Below are 16,751 nucleotides of genomic sequence, written 5' to 3' on the forward strand. Positions count from 1 at the left end.
CTGGGGCAGGGTACTGCCAACGTGTCACCCCACTGCTGAAAGAATTGCACTAGCTGCCCGTTCGCTACCGGACCAAGTTCAAGGTTGTTTTGGTGTACAAAGCCCTATACAGCTTGGGGCCAGGATACCTGAAAGACCCTCTTATCCCTTATATACCCAGTTGATCACTGCACTCTGCAGGTGAGGGCCTCCTGAAGATATCATCTTATCAGGAGGTCCGTTCTGCACAACACAGGAAATGGACCTTTAGTGTAGTGGCACCTACCCATCGGAATTATTTCCCCTTAGACAGGCGCCATCTCTGTAATCTTTTCGGTGCCTACTGAAGAGCTTTCTCTTTCAACAAGCCTTTTAAGTTGAGACCTTATCACAGTCTGCTTCTGTTTTGGAACTGCTTTTTAATATGCTTTTAAACCTTTTTTTAAGATCTCTTCCAAACTTTTTTAAAAAAATGTTTTTAAAGTTGTTCTGGTTTAATGTATTTTAATGTCTGTTTTTATGATGTTTTAAAGTGTTTTTAGTGCTTTTGTTTGCAACCCTGGGCTCCTGTTGGGAGGAAGGGTGGGATATAAATCAAATAATAAATAAATAAATAAAATGCAAATGCAAATGCAAAGGACTGAATCTGGGACCTTTATATAAACATTAAGAATGTACTCTCACTTTCCCTTACTGTGTGGGCTTGCTGGGGCAAGCAGGATTCTACTTTTGAGATGGCAGGGTTGAGAGTGGGAGATGAGATCAAAGAGGAAGAGGGAGGCATCTTCTTTTACCCCACTCTTCTGTTCATAAAACATGCAGGGCACCTTACATCAACCAGAAACAATTACAAAAAGCAAATGTAGAAGCAGCTATCAAATTAAAAAAAGCAGCACAGCTATACATTAAATGCCTCCTGAAATAAGAATTATTTCAAGTTCTGTCAAAAAGACAGCAAATTTCCACCAGAAGGCAATTTCAGAACTATTATCATCATCATTGTCTTCATCTATTACCCGCCCTTCACCCAGAGGTCCCAGGGCAGGTTACAACAATTTTAAAACATGGCATTAAAGACAATTAAAAACAACCTAAAATCAAAAATAGGGTGGTCCTAAAAATATACATCTCAGGTGTCAATGCCCAGGGTAAAGAGGTCTTTGAGTAAAATTTTACAATGAAGGTGCCTGCCACACCTCAGTGGGGAGGAAGTTCCACAATTTAGGCGCCACCACAGAGATTGCCCTCACCTGGGCCATTCCCCCCCCATCTTCTGAGGGTGGAAGAACTACCAAATGGCCCCCTCTGCTGATGTCAACACCTGAGAGATTCTGTAGGGAAGGAGGTGGTCTTTCAGGTATTTGGGGCCTAAGTTGTTTAGGAATTTAAAACTAACATGAGCACCTTGAATTGGGCCCGGAAACCAAATGACAACCAATGCAGCTGTTTTTAAAACGGGTTATATGAGATCTAAAAGCAGCCCCAGCCAGTAATCTGGCTATTGCATTTTTGACCAGTTGAAGTTTCCGAGTTGTCTTCAAGGACAGCCCCATGTACAGCACATTGCAATAATACAGTCTGGAAGTTACCACAGCATGCAGCACCGTGGCTAAGTCATTTTTGTCCGAAATGGGCTGAAGCCATGGCACCACCACTGAGAAAACCCTGTTTGTCTGTAATGCTCAGTTGCCTAATGGCCCAAGATGGTGGCACAGAGAACAGGGTCTTCAAGGCAAGTAGGTCTAAATGAGGACAGATTGTCTTTAAGGTAACCAGGTTCAAGACAATTTATGGCTTTAAAGGCCAAGCCAGCACATTAAAACTGAGCCTGAAAGCAAACAGGTAACCAAGGAAATTGAAATGGGATCAGAATTACATGCCCTAATCATCAGACAACAGTCAGGCTGCTGCCACATTTTACACCAATTTAGACCAAAATTTCTGAGCTATTTTTAAAGGCAACCCCATGTGGATAGCTTCTTGGCTGTGTCATTATTTAAAAGGGAGAAAGGTTTCCCGAACAACTCTCTACCATTTATCACTAACACAAGACAGCACCCCACAAATGTGAAAGTGCCTTGCCGTAAAAACTCACCAAAACGCAAGCCTGAACATCCATTCAGAACTCATGTAAGACCCTCTCTCTCTTTTGATTTATTCTACTAAGCTGCTGTGAGAGCCAGTGTGGCATAGTGGTTACAGTGTTGGACTACGACCTGGGAGACCAGGGTTCGAATCCTCACACAGCCATGAAGCTCACTGGGTGACCTTGGGCCAGTCACTGCCTCTCAGCCTCAGAGGAAGGCAATGGTAAATACCCTCTGAATACTGCTTACCATGAAAACCCTATTCATACGGTCGCCATAAGTCAGGATCGACTTGAAGGCAGTCCATTTCCATATTTGCTAAGCTGCTAGAGTCCTTGTTGGGATGTGTAGACTTTCTCTGTTGGATTGTGTATAATTTCTCAGTAGAACTCACCAATAACTTTGATGCTGAAAGTGCAGCTTGCTTGGTTGCCAGTTCTGTCAGTTGCCGTATATGTGATGTCAACTTCTCCAACTGGAAAAAGGTAAGGTGGTATAAAAGCTGGAGTAACATGGATTGAAACCTGCAATGGGAACAAACTTTTTAGAGGCATATAGGACATGAAATAATTCTGAGGCAAGACTAAAATTAAATGCTAGGAAATAGTTATCAGTAGCTACTTTCAGAGCTAAAATGATTATGCAAAGGAACTTGAAACTGGTTGGCTGAATCAACATGCAGGTTTTTTTTTAAGGGGAAAAAAAAGAATCAGGTCCAGTTCTGTCCAATAGAATTACCAGCATAGTCATATACGAAACTGAATGCATTTGTCCTTTGTGCATTTATATTTTAGCTTTTGGGTTTAAATCTGTATTTATGAATGTACCACCTCATTGTCAATTCCAAATGTTTTCTTCACATCAACTTTTGCTCTGCCTTCCTTTCTTTTCAATAGCAGTCTCAACTTCGATTACTCTGAAAATACTGGTGCTTTACTTTTGAGCATCCTGAGTACTTATACTCAAGTGCTGCATGGTGTCAACCACACTGCATGTAGTTTTTGTTTTACTTTACTTAATGCAGCTGCTCAGACTGCATCTACAGTAGGAGGATGGCACCAAGAAGGGGGAAATTTGAACCCTTCCTTTCTGTTAGTTAACTGCTATCCCCTCAACTGCTTTTAGCCATCGGGGGAGGGGAGTTAAGGGTTTATTTTCCCTGCAGAGTTAATGAGAAAAGGCTAAGATGTTCCTCCACACTAAACTCCCACTGGAAATCCCACAAGATCCTGCTGAACATAAATAAAAAGACATGCTATGCCATTCATGCACTGAACCCTCCTGCACACACACAGGGCAATAAATCCTATGTAGACTGGTGAAGCAAATCCATGCTACTATTTATTTATTTTTAGTAAGAACTCACCAAAATTTGGAAATTTCCACATATACACACCAATAACAGTGAAAATATTATCATGTTGTTTTATCATTTGTTGATGTATTTTGGTTCTCTCTGAAGTTTCCCTCAAAATTCCTGGGGCACACCAGCTAGGGTTGTCAGGTCTCTGGTTTTCGCCTGAAGACTCCAGTTTTTGGGGGTCCTCTCTGGGTCTCCGGGTGAGTCACACTAATCTCTGGACTATTAGCTTTTATTTTTTAAACAAATTAAGTTTCTAGGTGGTCTGGTTCAAAAGATATAAACTAAAATGTCAGCCGCCCCACCCCCCAACTTCTTTTAGTACCTGCTTCCCTAATCCTTGCCCTGTCAGGTTTTTAGCCAATAATTAAGTCAGGGTTGTGACTGACAAGATCTGCTGACCCCCAGGCAATATCTAAACCCCACTTCAAGTTCTGAGAACAGTTTCCTTTTCCTGCTTGTTTCACTTCAGGAATTCAGTAAATACATAGCTTTCAACAGCATAAAGAGTACTTTCTCTGTACAGATTGTACTACAAAAGAAGATCACTGCAGGATCTTGGTGGGCCTACACAGTAAACAATTTTAGTTATAATTATAATAAAAGTGTACATGCAGGTTTTTCAATTACTTGCAACAATGGCATATTATACATTTTATCTTTCAAATAATTTTTGAACAGAAGTTTTAAAAAGTGTAAATGCTGCCGTGCTATACTTTTCTAATTAAGGAATCAAACAAGTTTAAATTTTACTGGACTGTTGAAGAGGGCAATTTATTTGTCTTATTCATAGCCTGTTTTGAAAACCTTCCCAATATGAAGCTTTTCTGGGAGTAAAGCTGCAATGCTAATTACACATCCCTGGGAGTTAACCCCACTGAATTCAGTAGGACTTACTTTTGAGTAGACATGGTTAGGATTGTGCGGAAAATCTTTGAGACCTTTGAGTGAACATATAAAAGGATTGTGTTGTCAATCTTTCTCTCACTCACCCCCCCCAGGGCCGGCTCCAGGCATGCGGGGGCCCTTGGGCATCAGCTTGCCCCACCCCCCGTGGCCCCCCCTGCGCCCCCCTACCTGTCTGGGCATTAGCATTGCCCTTAATGAAGGTCTGTTTTAGCACTGCCCTTAATGAAGATGGCGGCAGTGGCTTCCCTAAGGGGAATGAAGCCTCCACCGCCATCTTTGTTGATTGCACACGTGCGTGCTACTCGCACACATCTCTGCCATCAACTAAGATGGCGGCAGCGGCTTCAGTACCTTAGGGAAGCTGCGGCTGCCATCTTCATTAAGGGCAATACTAAAAAGCCGTCTGACAGGTAAGTGGGGGGGCGCAGATTATGGGGGGGCGGAGGGCCCCTCAGGGGCCCCTCAGGGCTCCTGTAGCTCTGGGGCCCTCAGGCCAGTGCCCAACCTGGCCGCCCTTTAGAACCGGCCCTGCCCCCCCCATTGCTTTTTTTTAAAAGCAGTTAGGCAGGGCTAACTTGTCATTGCTTTTATTCAGCAGGAAACTAATTTTTTTTTTTAAAAAAGTTCTGCAATGGCCAACTGGTTTTGACAATTAACTATTATATGGGATGTATGTATTTTTACATCTCCAGTGTGTATGTATATAGAATATTTCCAACAACCCTGTGAGGTAGAGTTGGAAACCAAGGCAGCTCACAACAAGGAATAAATCCCTTAAAAATCCAATAACCATAAAACAAGTATAAAACAGTTGCAAAACAGCTCAAAGTGGCATGATTCTGAATTTTGGATTGGGTGAGTGAAGTTCATTCATAAACCCTTTTTGCCAGAAGCAAGTAGGCTAGTTTAAATGTTCCTTACCCAAGCTCTCTAAGCTGGTGAGAAGGAATGATCCCATCACTTCAGCTGGGCCTGGAAATACCATCATTTAGCTAAGATTTCTCTCTTAATTTCCAATCAGAATTTTTTTTTTTGAATGGTATGCTCCAAGCAACTGTGTTTGATGCTTAATGTATGATGCTTAATGACATCACTAGGGCCTGCCCCCTATGACATCACTAGGGCCTGCCCCATGACACCACTAGGGCATGCCCCCGAAATCTCAGGGTTTAAGATGCTTTTGATCTGGCAACTCTAACACCAGCAGACCTCTTCAACTACCACGTAGGGAAGGTGCAGCATGAGCACATTTACTAGGACCTAAAAGATAGTCAGTTATGCCTGGGCCAATGAATAATACTTTACACTTATATAGCTGATTTTGAGAGTTTAGGTCACTTCATACCCACAATCTAAGTAGTTCATATGATATGACCAAAGAAAAAAAGTTTGCATCAAGACAAAAAATCCTGATTTTTGCTTACCTCATCTCTAGAATTATCATCTGTATCTGGAACGTGCCAGCTAATATTTGCAGAGTTTTGATGTTCAAGGGTAGAAGTTTCAATGTCATCAGGGCAGCTAATTTTGGGTGCTTCAATGTCTGTATCAGAAAAGAACTTGTTTTGAACATGTGTTTAAAATGCTGTTCCAAGAAGAATGGCATAGATCAAGGATACAATGACTTGCAATCTAAGGCAGCAACATTTCTTCATCCACATTGAATACAGAATTTTTTGTCTCAAATTGAAAAACTACCCACAATCCATAGTTACGAATGTGAACAGAGGTTTTTGATACTCGCATCCAAACATTTGATTTTAATGAAACAGTATGTAGATATCCTGTTTTATTTAAAATGCACACACAAGCACATACACTTTTATTTCCCTCCAGATATTAAATCTTTCCCTGCTATCTGTTGAATAATCAATCACTAGTTTACAATAATAAAATTCAGCAGGGTTATAGAATCCACCATTTTACATTCATTTACTTTTGAAACACAATGCTGACAAAAACTGTTGGTATCTCTTTATAAAAGCCTACTATTGTCAAAAATTACTTAGTAATTACTATCTTCATATTAATCAACAGGTGTTTTTTTTAAAAAAAATCCTGCAGGAACATTACGTGACTTGAAACATAACTTCAATGAGCAAGATTCTGCTCAGAGACAGTCAGTGGCTGATTCTCCATTTTAAAAAAGACAGTATGGTATAGTGGTTAGAGTGTTGCAGCAGGACCTGGAACACCATAGTTCAAATCCCCACTAGATCATGAAACTTATTGGGTAACCTTGGGCCAGTCACTGTCTCTCAGCCTAACTCTCCATTTTATTTAGGCAAGAACAACATCATTCAACTCTGAAGTGGTTCACGCCTTGAAGTCCTTACATTAACTTCATGTTCAATACCACCACTATATATGTATGATTCAAAACATCTAGCAACACCTATAATGATATGTGAGTCTAGCAATCATATTTCCACAAGCAGCAGAGAAAGAACACATATGAATTTAATTTAAGAGTATTTTGTGCTTGTGACGAGAGTATCAATATTGACTGGCTTAACAGGAGTGGTGGCTCAGAGGGTTGTATTCAATGTGCAAGGATTTCTCCTTGTGTAATAGAACAATCCTCTCTCTTCCCCACGTGCACTCCCCTTCATCTGTTCAGGGTTTCCCCCAATCCTCCAGAGCAGATTTGGGGATAGCATGAGGCACATACAGAGGAAAGAAAGGAGGATCCCCATTGCACTAACCCGAAACACCAAAAGTTAGTTGAAAACAGCCCAGATTGTTTAGTTGCCTAAGGAACAGAGCTTCTGTAAGAGAAGGGAAAGTTCTCAGTCTGGCTGGTATTTAAAACCTGACATGGGATGGCTGAGAACTGAGAAAAGGTCCCAGGAGGCAAGGAAGCTAGGGGATTGGGAGGCAACAGCCAAGGAGGCTGAAGAAAGGGTGCAGAGCAGACAAAGGACAGATAAAACAACAACAACCTGAGAAAAGGAATATAGTGGAGGCTTCAGGAAAACAGTTGGGAAGGTAAGGAATTGAATCAAAGGGAGGCTAATCAACAAAAGAAAGAGCTGCGAAGAAACTGCACAGTTCATAAGACAAGAAGAGGCTGCATGCTTTGAGGAGAAGAGTTCTGGAGAGGCTACTCAAGAATTAGGGTGGCTGAAAGGAGTAGGCAGTGGCCTGAAAAGCAAGACCAAAGGAAATAATGGATCAGGAAGATATGCAGTTGAAGAAAGGAGGAGCCTAGAAGAAAGCACACTTGAAGCTGCCTGATACCAAGTCAGACACACCACTGGTATATCTAGTTAAGTATGGTGGATTTTGATCGGAAGTGGCTCTTCAAGGTCTCAGACACAGGTCCTTCTTTGCTCTGTACCCAAGATCCTTTTTTTAAAAAAAAAACAGGAGACATCAGGGATGGAACCTGGGACCTTCCCATACAAAGCATATGCTCTGCCAGTAAGGTATTATCCCTCCCATACAGGGCAAAATGGCATGTAGGGACTAAAGGGATTGTGCACCACTACAACTAAGAAAGAGGGTAGGCTAAGGAGAGCCAAGGTACATTTTGTTGCTAGGTTTAGAGCAGCCTTCCCAAACCTGATGCCCTCCAGATATCCAGTTAGTTTTCATGTTAGCGAGCACACAGAGACTGGCTATTTTTCTTTTGGAAAGGAAAAGAGGAAAGCAGTTTTCAGTGCACCCACCCTCCTATAGTTAATGTGGGTGAGACATGGCTTTTTCCCTCCTGTGTAGAGTTTGGATTATTTGAGTGGTAGGGGGTGGCAGAGAGAGAGAGAGAGGGAGAGAGAGGGAGAGATACTACTGTGCTGTGTGTAAACACAGTAAAAGAACAATATATTCAAGGGAATATTCAAGGAGGAAAAACTGTGTTGGGGGAAAGTCACTGAAGTTCAGAGCTAACATGATTGCTCTGCAAAGATGCAGACCACTGAAAAATCTGGTGCTAAATCTGAATTCAACAGAATCCTTCCTATCCCTACCCTAAGGGGACAATGAGGGCCAAGAAGTAATGGTCATTGTGGTGGTAGTGGTGATGATGATTTATGAGATTTCTATTCCACCCTTCTTCCCAGACAAGTTATGGCTGTTACAATTATAGTGGTGGGACCGATTTTAAACTAATCAGTGAGATCTTTGATTAAATGTTTCTTGTTCCATTTTGTTTACAATTTTCTCCTAAGAAAACTAGAGCAGAATAATAATCATATTGAGTCACATTGTGTGGCCCATTAAGCTAAGCATCCTTTCTGCATCAAGACCAGATCTGGATGCTTAAGAGGTTGTAGCAAAACATGGGACTGAAAGGCTATCACAAATCACTGCTGTCTCCTTCCAGAAAAAGGGATATTGGCATTCTCCATTTTTTGCCGTAAGTTGTTGTATAATACTGGTATAATATGCTTGATAATCATAATCCTTTGTCCCAGAACTGGTGATGTTTATGCCAGGATGAAATACTTTGATTGCAACTCTCTGCATTTCTGCATGGCCACAATCCACAGAATTTAGTGCATTTACACCCAGTGAAATCAATGGGCTTCAGCATATAATAACAATATTAATATTTTCTTACCCTCACCATGAGGTCCCAGAGCAAGAATTTAAATATACAATATTAAAATCAGTAAAAATCAGAAACTGCCCTCTCTTGAGCCACTCTACCATACTGACACTGTACAATAGGGCTTCAACTCCTGGTTTCAAGTTGGTTTAAAAGCTAATCATGATTATAATTTACCCTGCTCTAAATGTATAACCCTGCTCCAAATGCAATCTTACATAATGGTTAATGATTAAAAGGAAAGGAGAGAGGAGAGAGCTTGCCAACCCATGAAGCACTCCCAAATCATGGTATGAGATCAGAAAATGTTATTATTATTATCATCATCATCATCATTTTATTATATTAATCACTTTTTTCCAAAATGAAACAAAAAAACGAACATTAAAAACAGTTTTAAAAACAATGAAAACATTCTAAAATACTCACAAAACACATAAACACAATCAATACACAATGTTTTTGCTTGGCGCCTAAAAACAGGTAGTGAGGGCACCAGGTGTGCCTCCCTGCGGAGAGCATTCCACAAATGGGAAGCCACCACTGTAATGACCCATTCTCGTATCACCACCCTCCACACCTCCCTCATGCCAGAAATGGCGTTATGTTGCCCTGATCAGCAATCTGGTGCTGAATTCTGCACCAACTGAGTTCCAGTTTGGAAAAAGGGCGGGGTAAAAATAAAGTTTCTATAAAAAAAAAAAGTTTCAACCAACTGCAGTTTCTGAACAACCTTCAAAGGCAGCCCCACATATTATGCATTGTAGTAATCTAACCTAGAGGTTACCAGAGCATAGACAACAGAAGTTAGGCTACCCCTGTCCAGATAAGGATGTAGCTGGGTCACAAGCCAAACCTGATGGAAGGCACATCGCACCAACGAAGCCACTGGGCCTCAAGTGACAGTAGTGCATCTAGAAGTACCCCCAAGTTATGCATCTGCCCCTTCATAGAGAGGGTAACACAGCAGGCCATGACCTGCACATCTGGTCTAGGGAACCACCCACTAACAGTGTCTCAGTCTTGTCTGGATGAAGTTTCAGTTTGTTGGCTCTCTCATGGGTCTTGCATAGAGCAGGGGGTTGGACTCGATGGCCTTGTAGGCCTCTTCCAACTTTACTATTCTATGTTTCTATTATTATATGATCCAATCCATTGCCAAGGCCAGACATCAGTCTAGCACATTGACTGCCACAACTGCAGATGTAAAGAAGAGATAGAGCTGCGTATCATCACCATATTGCTGACAACACATTCCAAAACTCCAGTTGACCGCACTTAGTGGTTTCATGTAGATGCTAAATAGCATGCAGAATAGAACTGAATGCTCTGGGACCCCACACTGAAGGCTCCGCAGGCTCGAGTAACACTCCCCAAGCACCAAAGCAGTGCCACTCACCCCTAACTCTGACAGCCCTCCCCTAAGTCTGCAGAAAGCCAGTGTTGGAGCCAAAATATTTATGTAGCTAATCTTTTAGCTGAAAAAGTGCTATTGTAAAGCCACATTTTTCCGCTGATATTCATATTGTGCATTGATGAGGCTTAACTACTTCTAGCTTTCATACTTCTAGCTTTCATACTTTCAGTTTATTTCCCCAAATAATGGTAGATTATGGGGCATTATAAATATTTCCAAACCTCCACATTTATTTCAGATATGAGAAAATAGCTTCTTATTTGTACTAATACAGTGTTTTTAAGCAATTATCTCAATTTTGGTTCCTCCAATCTCAAACTTAGCACTCATTATCTCACTAATCTCTCTGTGCAAAATTTTTCCCTTGTGTTTTTAGTAAGACGAAAATATTATCAAAATCCTTACCTTTACAGAAAGCCCTCTGGACATTTTCACTCCACCTCCCAGTGGTTAAACACCTTAGCTCTTCTCTAATCCCAGACAAAAGGAATCCATTGGGACAACTGAACCTGCACACAGTTCCATACTTGGATGGCTCAAGGCCACAGACACGTGGATGAACGGTCACATCTTTTGGTTTCTGGAAGACAGGGCAATGCAGTTCTAGAGGAGGAAAGCACATGAATATCAATGGACAAAAACAACATGTTTAATATTCTGTCAGCCAATAGCATTAAATGCTGCTTTATGTCAAATACACTCATCTTTTGACACATCTCATATGCTCATTAGTTGAACAAGTGAAAAAAGTTTTTGCAAGTGTGGCTAAGTGGTTGACTGCAGCCGCACAGGACGTAGCAAGTTCTATAGATAAATCTGAAGTCCAGCAATTATCAGATTGCTGCCAGGAAGAACAACAGGAATGAAAGACATTGCATTTAAATCAATTGTGCTGTTTGTTTAGTGCTAATGAGACAATGAAAGTGGCCACATGCCCTAAGAGTTAAGACTCAATATTATTTTAGGCATATGGACTTAATGTACAATACCTAGTACTTTTCACTAATTCTGGGGTTTTATTTTCTTTTAATATTCTGAACTTGTTAATTGAAACGTACAAAACCTTTAAATTTCAAGAATTAATTTTACCTTGTTTCCGCTTCTGAGCCTTCACAATATATATAGTATGTTTTTCAAGTTTTCGCCTGCATTTCTGGAAACTGCAAACCACTTGTTTGTTTCTGAATTTTACAGTTCTAATAAGCGTCCACCTGCCTATTGTTCTCATGCCTTAGCTATGTAATCCAGACTTTTTAAAAAATAGTTGTTGGAGAATCAAATGAAATAGATCTAACAAGTTGGATGACAAGCTGTGTAAAAACTGTGAACAAACTTGGTTGAAGCAAGTACAGTTAACTAAAACATGTGCATTTATGTTTTGCATTCCTTTGTATCTAGGGGATGTTTTGGTTGTTTTTGCAACTGTTGATAGTTTTGTGGTAAGCATTTTGTTCATTAAAGTGATAAATGTTTGTTATAAGTAGTGTGACAACGGACAGCATTATAATAAAAACATACCCACACACTTTGGTTCTTTCCCATCCCACTGTGAGTTGCCTTGACAGGTGAGCTTGGAGTTACCTTCCACTTCATAGCCCTCATTGCATGTCACCAAGCACACAGTCTTATATGAGATCTCATTTAGTGAGCAGTTAACATGTCCATTCTGAGGGGTCAAGAGTTTGGGGCATGTGCGAACTGCAGAAGTTGAAACAAGTATATTAACACTTTTTTCTGGAAAACAGCTGAACAAGACAAGCACATAGTGTTCATTTCTCTTGGTAATCATGCCCTCTCCTGCAAATGAAACTATATGCAACAATAGGTGCCAAGACTTTCAAAAGTGTGTTCAGATTTGGTTTGTTGGATTGCATACATTTTAAGGATCAGAAAATGCACACACAGGAATATTTTGAGATCTGACCCATCAAATGGGCATCCAGGATTGTCACAATTAGAAACAGAATATTAGGTAGCAAGAAGCTGAACCCAACAATATTTCCTTAAGATGACTCAGCAAACAAGGGTTATCCATGCATAGGGGTCTAATCGGGGCAGGAACAGCTTTCTGCCAAGTCCAAATGGCTTGTAACCTTGGCTCATTTACAAAAGTCATCTAGAGGTTTTGGTCTGTAAATTTAAGGACACAAGAGCTCCTGCCACTTAAAACCCTAATTTCTGTGACTGATCTCAAGCCTTGAACAAATGCAACCCTAAGCAAGAAAAACAAACAAACAAACAGGCATTTCTTGGAACCTGAAGCTATAAACATGTTATTATCTTCTTCTGAGTTGGACAGTAACAGCACTATATAGCTCAAGAGCTTATCTCTAACTCTCTGTCTATTAGCCATTATTCACTTGGGAATCTCAGAAAACCAAACAGGACAAACATCTTACCTTCAAATGCCTTTCACAAGCCCACTTACACCCCTCTATTCTAATACCAGGGTAATGAGACCAAATTCCATCTTTCCTTTTTCATCCTTTCCCTCAGTCCTCATTATCCCACTCTCTACCATATTAAGTATTTCAGGAAAATTTTCAAGCCCCTCTTCTTTTCAGCTCTTCCTAGTCACCTTCTTTTACCTAGCTCTAGTGTAAGCTCTTCTCTCCCCTGCTTCTACTCTTCCTTGCAGTTTAAAACTACAAAGACAGTTTAGCAATTCTTTGCAAGCCCTTCCTCCAAGAGCATCTGCCACAGGATCCCACTGGAAAATGACAAGACACAAAAAGGATGCATCAAATGATAGTCTTTGACTTACAACATTTAATACATTGTGTTCTTGGGATACTTTCAAAGGAGGCTATCTATAGTGAGGGAGAAGCTTTCAAAACCTGTTTTCTGCCACATCCTAGAAGGAATCCATGAGGCAATGTCTGAAGGGATCCTATGAAGCAACTTTAAGCCTTCCTTTAAATAAAATTACAAGGCTAAGAATATTTGACATACTTTATTTATCTATTTCATCAAGAGACTGTCAAATATGAACTTACAGTAGTGCAAGCATGCAGCTGTATTCATCTAGAGAAATTCAGACCTTTCTAAAACTAATAAGCAAATTACATCCTCTGAGATACCAATCAAGTTAAGTCAGATGTACAAACACATGGTTGCATATCTATTACTCACAGCCATTGCTCCAACAGCAGCAGCAGCTTTTCATATTCAGGGAGTGTATTATATGAAGATTTGCTAAGAACTTTTAAACGATTGAGCAAAAGAAGAGAAAACCAAGTGGCAACCCAAATATCCATCTCATATCTGTGCACCACTCTCACTCTCTCTCTGTCTCTCTCTGTGTGTGTATTTAAAGCCTATAGAAAATGTATTAAATATGTTTTAAGAAGCATGGTCCTCTATGTTTAATTTGGCAGGCTTGCTTATTTCTGGATCACACCTTCATAAGAAAAAGGAAAAGCATCTAGAATTCTTGGATTATATGTTCGGGCTTTGGTGCCAGGTTATAAAAATCTATGGCAGATTTAAGGGTGATCATCAGATTCTACCCACCTTCAACACCTCCCAGGGTAATTATAATGCCTTTATAAGATCCTGTGGAACAATACCCAGTACATCCAACAGATTACAAAGGGCCATAACTGTCTATTCTCTTTTGACTGTTGTTTCTTCAAGCCAAGGGCCTGTGGCTATTTCATCTATCATAAAGATTAGATGCCAAATATCTGCATGTGCTGGAAATTATTCTTCTCACTTTGCTGAATCAATTACTCTTTCCGCACCCAAAGGAAAAGAGATTAAGTGGGAGAAACTCTGCAGTGGATTTTTTAAAAAAACATATAGTGCATTTGTGCTAGTATTTCAAGCTTTCTGCACAGATCGATGTAGTAAGCCAAAATCAGAACAGTTTGTCTCGGTCCTCATGAATGCTGAAGTGAAATGAGATCCAATTCAGAGACACCCTTCAGTTTTCCTGCTTTTTCCTTCTTCTCTCCAAACACACGCACACACCTGAACGTGTGTGCACAAGCACACGAGTCTAATTATTGGCCTGGTTCGCACGTCATGCTAGGGCAAACCATGAAGCTGTGGGAGAGGAGCCTGAGGCCACTTTGCTCCTCCCTGGTCATTTTGCTGTTGTGTTGTGCTACGTCACAATTTGGTTTAGCGTGTCATCCAGACCTGGACTTGTGGTTTAGCATTGGGATTAAAGTCATGGCCCACAAAACTGCTCCTTTGATCTCCCATTTGCTTACAACATGCCTTATTTGTGTATGAATGGAGAATACCGCCCAGAGATCATGCTTAAGTTGAAAATAGCTCTATTAAGAACCACATACATTGGCAGAAAACAAACAGAAATTAATCAAAACAGATATCTTCCAGACCCTTCAAACAGAACTACAGAATATGAAGACCACAGCACAAGACACTGGGTTAGCTCCATTTGCCATTTAAAACCAGTATTTCCCTAAGAGTAAAAACATGTGAAATCTTTACCAACCCATTTCTCCCTAAACCAAATCACCCACCTCTCAAGTCAATAAGCAGAAAATATGATTTCCAGGTGTAGCACATGCGGAAAGAAAAAGTAGCAGCTACCCAAACATATCAGCCAGCCAATTATTAATTTGCAGTATTATCTGGCTTGATTTTCTGTTACATGATGCTTACATACAGGTCCTGGATATTGCTGTGCATGCATATTTGCTTGAGGACACACTATAACCTGTTCTTCTAGCATTTACAGATTGAATTAAAGAAGACAGTCTGGCATGATTTATTTTTTTAAAAATACAGAATGAGTGTAACAATAGCATAAAAAAAATCTGTGATGAACACCATCAAATTCTACAAAACATTTCTGATATCAATAAGACTGCCAGAATTTGCTGAGTAATATAAGGAGTTAGTTATATATTCAATTCAAATTTTGACAGCAGAATTTGTGGAAAGACATGAAAGATTAGATAAATGCAGAATTGATTGCTATCGGTTAGTTTCTCAGTAAAAACAATACCTTTAATTTTCTGCTTTTAAAAAATTCTATCAATTAACATTAAAAGATGAAATGGGCATATATATCATATTTCACTTGAGGTATACAATCATTTACACTTTTTTAAAAAAATATTTGAATAGTCTATGTTCTGTTTTTGCAGCCAACAAAAACAAAATAAAAAACAGAAAACATATGTTTTAAAATATCCCTGAATTAAACAACAATAATTTCCACTGCCCAGTTAGATATTTGAACACTGTTCAGATATTGCTGTATCCCAAACTCATGGTGGAGGAAGCAGAGGGTGCTTTTTCTCCTTGCCCATCTGGAATGCCTGTCCTGTCTCTGAGCATGCTGGGTGGCCACATGCGTTTGTAACGTCTGGCTAAAATGTACATGCATTAAATTTAACAGTAGTAGGACCAGATCATGTAACTGATTCCTGAATTTTATCTATGACATCAGTTTCACTGTTCAAGCCTACATACATTGGATTTTACATGTATTCAAGCATTTCATTCACACATGGATATTCGATTTTTTTTTATTCCAACAATTTATAAACTGTAGTTTCTAATTGGTGTATATAATAAGGCTGCAAAAACAATACAATAGAGACATAAGCATTAGTTAAAAACTGACTTAGAATGCCTGCTGAAATAAAAAGGTCTTTACCAAGCACTGTAAGTTGAACAGGGAGGGGGCCTGTCTATCTCAGCCACAGAATTGGGCACGTGATATTGCACACACGGCTCCTAGTGGATACAGGCCGTGCATCTGATTCATGGGAAACCACTAACAATAACTCTCCCAAAGACTCAGCGATCATGCAGGTTTATAAGGAATCAGGTGGTTCTTAAGGTACTCTGGCCCATGTTGCGAAGGGATAGGTATGCCCAGTAGACAAAGCAGGAAAGTGCAATCTTCCCTTTCTTCCATCATATAGGACAGAGATTGGGAGAGAATAACATTGAAACCAAGCCAGCATCAGACAGGCAGCTATTAAGTTCATATTAAAAGCTTCCTACCTCTGCATGTTGTTTCTGAACCAGACCATAAGCCATTTTCCTGGCAAAGACGTATGCTGCTTCCCACGAGGTCAAATCCTGTTTTACATCGGATTCCACATGCAGCATCAAAATAATTGTTGCAGACATTCTGAATAAAATAGCCATTTTCAGGAGGGTACAGTTGAGGGCAGTGAACCACTAATTAGAATAAATAATAATTAGAAATGGGTTATAATGACTTGCAGTGAAATCCTATACATGTCTTACAGAAGTAAACCCCATTGTGTCAATGAAGCTTTAGCTCGGGTAAGCGTGTGTAGGATTACACCCTTGTTGTCTTTCCATGTCATTCCTAAGTAGGATATTTCAAAATAAAATAAAACATTACCTTTATTAATTTGCACTACTGCCATTTTTCAACGAAATTCATATACAAGCCAAAAAAAACCCTACACAGTTATAACAATCCAGGCAGTT

The 16,751-nt window shown here is 40.0% G+C and overlaps 1 protein-coding gene across 2 annotated transcripts in view; it reads right to left on the reverse strand.

The window, feature by feature from the left end:
- Positions 1 to 16,751, reverse strand: part of SVEP1 (sushi, von Willebrand factor type A, EGF and pentraxin domain containing 1) — a 187,626-nt gene that overhangs the window by 106,502 nt on the left and 64,373 nt on the right. For both annotated transcript variants that reach the window (XM_061631879.1, XM_061631871.1), the window contains exons 5-9: positions 16,293 to 16,472; positions 11,820 to 11,999; positions 10,707 to 10,904; positions 5,760 to 5,878; positions 2,461 to 2,590 (exon numbers count right to left, since the gene is read on the reverse strand). In XM_061631879.1, the coding sequence (XP_061487863.1) occupies positions 2,461 to 2,590; positions 5,760 to 5,878; positions 10,707 to 10,904; positions 11,820 to 11,999; positions 16,293 to 16,472 (807 nt within the window). The remainder of the gene's footprint in view (positions 1 to 2,460; positions 2,591 to 5,759; positions 5,879 to 10,706; positions 10,905 to 11,819; positions 12,000 to 16,292; positions 16,473 to 16,751) is intronic.

This window comes from Rhineura floridana, chromosome 1 (assembly GCF_030035675.1).
Source record: "Rhineura floridana isolate rRhiFlo1 chromosome 1, rRhiFlo1.hap2, whole genome shotgun sequence".
In the NCBI taxonomy this organism is placed as follows: Eukaryota; Metazoa; Chordata; class Lepidosauria; order Squamata; family Rhineuridae; genus Rhineura; species Rhineura floridana.